The 7,037-nt window shown below is 39.9% G+C and overlaps 1 protein-coding gene across 1 annotated transcript; it reads right to left on the bottom strand.

Annotated features, from left to right (window-relative positions):
* Positions 1-1,196: 1,196 nt before the first annotated feature.
* On the bottom strand, positions 1,197-6,585 carry LOC125770368 (tryptophan 5-hydroxylase 1). The gene is made up of 8 exons (XM_049439863.1): positions 5,671-6,585; positions 3,885-4,209; positions 3,662-3,827; positions 3,522-3,572; positions 2,921-3,202; positions 2,492-2,851; positions 2,210-2,426; positions 1,197-2,141 (listed from the first exon to the last, which is right to left on the bottom strand). Exons 1-8 carry the CDS (start codon positions 5,776-5,778, stop codon positions 2,067-2,069), a joined length of 1,584 nt encoding a protein of 527 aa, XP_049295820.1. The 5' UTR covers positions 5,779-6,585; the 3' UTR covers positions 1,197-2,066.
* Positions 6,586-7,037: the final 452 nt, after the last annotated feature.

The raw sequence follows: 7,037 nt of genomic DNA, 5'->3' as shown, positions 1-7,037 counted from the left end.
AATTAAAAAAAGAATAAAAAATCAGAAAAAAATTTCAAAAAAAATTTCCACTCGAAAATTTCATAAGGGGTACCCCTTGCCATTTTTTTGAGAAATTTAGCAAAATTTAAAAATTTGTTTTATTTTAATGCGAAATTGTTGCAATTAGTTCCTTTTCACTCAAACAATGCTTTAAATTAAAAAATGGTTAAAAATAATGAAAAAAATTGAAAAAATCTATAAATCTGTCAATCCAGTAAGGCTCATTTTCGCACCAAGTTTTGCCTATAACTCGGTCGGTATCCAACGGATCGCCAATCTTTAACCTGTGGTCGATAGATGGCACCAATGGCTACATTTTCTTCGTGGACGGCCAAGCCCTCAGATGTCTGTGCCAGAAGTTATGCGAGGAACCAAGTTCCTTACCCTGTTTGAGAAAATGTAAAATGTTCCTCATTTTCGCACCAAATTTTGCCTATAACTCGGCCGGTATCTAACGGATCTCCAATCTTTGCCTGTGGTCGATAGATGGCATCAATGGCTACATTTTCTTCTTGGACGGCCATGCCCTCAGATGTCTGTGCCAGAAGTTATGCGAGGAACCAAGTTCCTTACCCTGTTTGAGAAAATGTAAAATGTTCCTCATTTACGCACCAAATTTTGCCTATAACTCGGCCGGTATCTAACGGATCTCCAATTTTTGCCTGTGGTCGATAGATGGCATCAATGGCTACATTTTCTTCTTGGACGGCCATGCCCTCAGATGTCTGTGCCAGAAGTTATTCGAGAAACCATGTTCCTTACCCTGTTTGAGAAAATGTAAAATTTTCCTCATTTTCGCACCAAGTTTTGCCTATAACTCGGTCGGTATCCAACGGATCGCCAATCTTTAACTTGTGGTCAATAGATGACACCAATGGCTACATTTTCTTCGTGGACGGCCATGCCCTCGGATATCTGTATGGCTGTGTAGATGTTTCAGATGTTTCTATAAATATGCCAATCACCTAAGGCTGTATAGCCTTAGGCTTTTTTTTGAAGTATTATTGCTGTAATATTAAAGTTTATTTGATTGTTCACCACTTAGCGGACTTCGGATTTACACTTCACTTTTACATTACTTACACTGTAAAGCTTCCTTCTTAAACGTTGGTGTCATCGAGGCCTTACCTTCGGTAGGGGGACTCTCGATGCTCTTGAAATAACAACACGAATAATTTGATTTGGATTCCCAATTTTGTATATGATCCTTGACAACTGTCAACTCACGATCGATCACTGGGGACTGGCCGCGTTCTAACAGTTTTGGTTTATTTTATACTCTGAGTTGGGAAGGTGTACATGGTTTTTACATAAGGGCTTATGTAACGAATGTTTCTATTTCTGTGTTTCTATTTGCTTGTAATAATTAGTAATGCATTTCTGTAATTTTCGGCTGATGCGCATTAGCACATAAATCATGCGTCGAGTTGGTCTTGCGAAGGAGGGTTAGAGAATGAAAACTAAGGTAACTTTTTCAAGTGCAATTCACAGCGTGAGAAAGTAATGAGTGGCCTTCGATTATGTCAACTTTCAGGTACTTGAAAGGGATGAAACAGATGTGTTTAGAAAAGGCGTAAAACCCCTAGCCATGTGTTTTATGTTATGTGTCAGAATGAGAATGGAAGAAAATAGGAAAGGACCAACGCGGTTGTACTAACCGATTTTATATTTTGAATTTTAATATGCTATTTGAGATTTCCAATATGTTAGTTATTTAATGTTTAGCAGATATGCTACAATTATTTCCGTTGCTACATTGACGTTTAATTATGACACTGAGTTTAAGTTTTTTTTTTAATTCTTTCTTTATCAATTTCTTATCCTTCCCGTGACAAGATCGCTTTTTAAAATAATGTAGTATTAATGAATGTTTTAAAATACTATCTCAGTAAAGGTACAACATATTTAAAATCTTGGCTCAAGCTAGCAGCTTAAATTCTCGCTCAAAATTCCACGCAGTTCATCAACAACGAAGCATTCTCTATTATTGTACATACAGTAAGTTTCATGGTTTGATAGTATGGACGAACAGAAATGTAACCTTTTTACTCTTTTTGCACCGCGGTCGTACTCTTGTCAGTACAGTCAGGTTCTTCAGTGCCCAATGTTTTATCGCATACCTTTGAAGGAAAAAGATAATTTAAATGTAAAAACAATCCATTGTACTTTTGCTTGTTTAATCACTCACATGTAAACTGCTCGAAAGAAGTTTCTCAATCTTTTCCACGTCGAGATTTTCATCCATCGCGGACACTTTTTTCAGTGCGGACGAAACAATGCTGAGATCGCCACGCAACTCACTCACGACGGCGGTTATCTTCTTTGCGTTGCTCAACACTTCCACCGTTTGGGTGTATGGATTGTAACGCACACCGAATGGCCTTTGTATTGTGTCAGCATAATCCCTGTTCAAAGAAAAAAAAATGATTAAAAACATGTCCTCAAATTAATTTTTTTAACCAAATTTCACCTCATCTTCTCCTTAGCTTCCTCGAAAGAGTCCGTGTAGTAGTACGCATTCTGGTACGCCGTGATGATACACTCCTCCTGACACGTAATCTCCGGATCAAACCGCTTAATCTTGTCCGATGTAGTGATGGCATGCTGTAACTCCGCCACAGATGACAGTAAACCCGCTCCGAACACCTTGAAGCTGCCATCCTTCTGACGGCAAAGACCAAACTCCACCGTAAAGAAGTACAGTGTTGCCAGCTTGTTAATGTCATCCTCCGAAGCACCTAACGACGCCAGTCCAATCTCCTGCGAGAACTGGGCGAAACTTGAGTTGGCCAGCAGGGGCATGTGCCCCAACAACTCGTGGCAACAGTCGCTGGAAATACAAAATTTCAAATTATACTTTGCCCGCTCGCAGTTGGTATAATTCGAAATTTCAATTTACGGTTCCGGTGTGTAGAACGGATCGGACGAATGGCGGATGTACTGGGTGCAGTGAAACACCCGAAACGCCAACCCGGACAGGAAGTCTCTCGGCGAAAGATAGCCGGCAACGGGACGAATCTGGAAGCCTGTCTTGCGCTTCAGAAACACGTTGATATCCTGGAGCTGGGGCAGATTGTCCTCCCGGTAGCCGCAGTACTTTACCAGCTCGGGCCAATTCTCCAGATACTCCGGCACGGCATGTATGATGTAAAGTTTGTGCAGCTCACGAAAAACAGTTCCCCTGGTGAAAAGGAAGGGAAAAAGAAGGGAAAAAGGGAGGAAATGTTATCTATACCGACCACACGACTTCTCATCGACTTGAAGTGAAAAGTTGACTCTTGAGAACGTTTCTTCCGAGTAACTCAATTAACCCTTCTGAATGGAACACTCGTTAGACGCAACGGAACAACATTAGATTGATTACTCCGTCAAGCACAACCGGATATAGAGACGGGGCCTTTTCTTCTTTTAAAAAATGTCCACAGCTTGTTGAACGATGCACAACCCCGATCGATGTCTCGAGACATGCAAAGTCATTGAAAAGTGTAAATCTAATTTACCAGGTTTTGATTTCTTCCGGTGTGTACTGAACCCTCGGGATGGGACTGCCACTGTGCGTGCGTGAAGCAGATGAGGAAACGGGATTAGTGAAAATGCCCTTTCGAAAGCAGCACACGATCACACACACACAAACACTCACTGTTTGTAGGAGTTAGCAATGGCCGCAAATTGCTCTCGTCGCTTGCGGTAGACCGGGTCCTTGAAGCCAGGATGGTCCGCATCAAGCTCACTGCCGTACATCAGCACATTCTGGGCCCGGTCCAGGTCGGAAATTTTCCTTGGAAACCAGTGCATTTCTCCGAAATCTATAGAAGCGACAGTAAAGAAGTTAAATGTTTACAAGCTTATTCCTTGAAACTTACCAAAACTTCCACACGCGGACAGTGGCGTCGGTGGAGGTCCATCGCTGTTCACCTGTGCTGCATAGTTTACCGATTGGACCTCGCGTTTCAACAATCGCAACACTTGATCCAAACGATTTGCATCACACTCCACATCAACGAGGACGTCCGCACTGTCACACGTTTCGCCGCTCTTGTTCAGCTCCACGTGCAGGACGTTAATGCCGAGCTCTTGGAAGACGCGCAATGCACTGGCCAGACCTCCGATTTGATTTTTCAGCGTAAAAATAATGGAAGTACGATCGCCACCAATCCGTTCATTGCCATTGCTATGATCGACGGATTTCTGATGGATAGGAAAGAAGAATTGAAGAGAAAAAGAAGAGATTTACATTTTAAGATATTAAATTAACTTTTTTTGTTTGTTATTCAAACATTGTTCTTGAGCTTGGAAGATGGGTTTTATGTACCGACGGACATTAATTGCATATAATCTCGATTGATCCTCCGTAGCATGTAGCGAAAATTATGATACATTAAGATTTATTCACAAATATATTAATTTAATGGCGGGTTAGCCGTGTATGAGACAAACGATGCCAGTTCCACACGACAGGAGTGAGTATCAAACCTCGTCCGCGTCGACCGTCCCTCCGTAGGAAGGACTGACTATTCGACTACGTAAAAATAAGTCTAGTAGGCCAGAAATGGTCGGTTTAACCTGTAAGGTCGTTGTGATAAACGTTACATATATTTATTAATTTTTTATATTTTAAACATATTTCAGCAAATTTCTATCACTATTATCGAATCATTGTGATTACGAACCACCTCAGATCTGTAATTTCATCGTTAAAATAATTCACAGCGTTAATTCACAATAATTCACCTTCTAAACGGTTTAAACATTTGAATTTAATTTTCTGCTCCAAAAACCAAATTGTTCATATAATTAATGCTCTTAAAACAATTTTAAATAGGGATTAAGTCTGAATAACAACTAATAAAAGTCGAATTAAAAAATTATTTAAATCGTCATTATCTCAAAAAGATTTTCAACATTTACGGCATTGTTTTAAATAAATGAAGTATTTGAAAATAAAATTTTCATTACATTGTCGCACGTACAATTACACAAATTAAACAAACAAATTAAGAGTTAAAATGTTCACAATTCTTATTTATTTATTTCTTTATAATTAAGGATTACGACTTCGGCAGTATTGTCAGAATCAGAATGCTGAAGTAGTACAATTTTCACAGGGCATTTCCTCCTTGTTCTTTGCCTTATCCCGGGCATTCTCGAATGTTCACAATCTTTATAAGACAAAAAAAAGTTTTTTTTTAAATTGTTTCAACTAATTTGATCGATTAAAATTGATTTAAAAAAAAACTTGTTCAACGAACAGGAACTATAAGCTGTTTGAAGTATTCCAAATTTTTGAATTATTTTTTCTTGATTCCATAGAGGCCACCATTACAATGTATTTTGAATTATAGAATATGATTCAATTGAACAAAGTTGAAAAAGCACTATTGATAATAAAAAAATTAGTATCCATAAGCATAAAATAAATAAGTTACTACAGAATATTTATAAGCTTCGAACCACTTGCAAAATCCATAAAACTTTAGAGATTTTAAAAACTGTCCACACGAAATTAATCAGCTATGAGTATATTCCCATGAAGCACCGAGCAGCTTTAGCACGTTAATCCACACCATTCAATCTTTTCACAGAGTCACTTTTTTTTGTAAAACATTTACAACAAACCAGCATGGGCACTTCTTTTTTTTTAATAATTACAGCAAATTCCTTTCGCCGATGCAGTGGACTGCCCTCCTTGACTGCCCACTCCTGATCGCCACTGTGATACAGCCATAATCCCAGTAATCCTTTGCCGGAACCACTCATCCTGCTGCTCGAACTGTTTTCGGCTCCGGAAATATTGCGCTCCAAACACACAAATCGGTTGCACCCGTTGGGAAAACACTTCAAACTTTGGACCACACAGTATTAATTCCTGTGATGCACCCGGACGACGACACGACACGCACGACGTACTCGAATCAACTGGTGAGTTTTTCAATCACTAATGGCCCTTTTATACCTCCCGATGTGAACCTTCGAACAAGGCGGGGGAAGCTATCCCACAAGGTGAACGTTTCGTCCCACGACAAATGGAACGGGTGACTCCCGATTGCTCCTTCTCCTTGGGAAAGGCAAGTAGAATGAAGGCGAATGATTTGGAGAAGGATGGAAACGTGTGGAAATATATTCTAGGCTGCTTACCATTCATTCACATGCCACTCTAACCCGTCCCCTTTCAGGATGGTTTACGGTTTACCGTACCGTAGCAAAACCAGCATAAAATCTTCTCCTTTCAACACATTTCCCGACTTCCGAAGCATCCTTCCCTTGTTCATAGATCGTAAGCGTTTGTGTGTGTCCGTTTTTTTTTCCTCCAGTAACAGTTTTGCTCATACTCACTCCAACTTCGTCCCCAGAATTCCCGCACGATGACGATGGTGGCGCAGTCGGTTCGGTTCGATGTTCTTTCTCGTCGGACATCCTTAAGAAATTTTTGCCCTCCCGATTGGCTGAATCACGATAATGTCAGGAATAATCTAAACTTTATCGTCGATGTGATTTTATGCTGGTGCTGGTGAATTGGAGCACGCGAGGAGATTAAGGGAAGGCAACTCGGAATGAGGAATTGTGAAACGTTAAACCGAGCACGAGTTGTTGATTATGACCATTCGGATTGAACTGGGCGCATTTTGTACTACCGGAAACCAGGATAATGACGATGATGGACCCGTTTTTCAGCGAGTGAGACAAACTTATTACTTCCTAGTATACGGTGTGGCGTGAGGAATGATGGGGAAATTGAAAGCGAGACTGTTAAAACGGGCATTAAAATGTCTTCCGTTGGAATTGATGACAATTGAAAATAGAGGTGACAAACTTTTCTCGACGAAATTAATTTCTGTAAATGCTTTATTATTTCAAGCTTGAATGAAGCTAAAATGTGAGACATTTAACAGAAAGATTTTAAAGATTTATAAACATTGTTAAAAATCGAATGTGAATGCTTTTTGCCTCACAAAACCCTCGTTTTCCATCATAATAAATCAGCAAATCGCGTCACCGAAAAATCATTAGAAACGTTC

Source organism: Anopheles funestus, chromosome 3RL (genome assembly GCF_943734845.2).
Source record: "Anopheles funestus chromosome 3RL, idAnoFuneDA-416_04, whole genome shotgun sequence".
In the NCBI taxonomy this organism is placed as follows: Eukaryota; Metazoa; Arthropoda; class Insecta; order Diptera; family Culicidae; genus Anopheles; species Anopheles funestus.
This window is presented reverse-complemented; position numbering and strand designations above follow the sequence as displayed.

Excerpts from the sequence above, each read along its gene's own strand:
- LOC125770368 (XM_049439863.1), bottom strand. The coding sequence starts at position 5,778 with ATGAGTGGTTCCGGCAAAGGATTACTGGGATTATGGCTGTATCACAGT. Across the intron at positions 4,210-5,670 it reads ATCGGCGAAAGGAATTTGCT|AAATCCGTCGATCATAGCAA; the intron begins GTAATTATTAAA and ends CCTATCCATCAG. Across the intron at positions 3,203-3,521 it reads CCGGAAGAAATCAAAACCTG|GGGAACTGTTTTTCGTGAGC; the intron begins GTAAATTAGATT and ends CCTTTTCACCAG.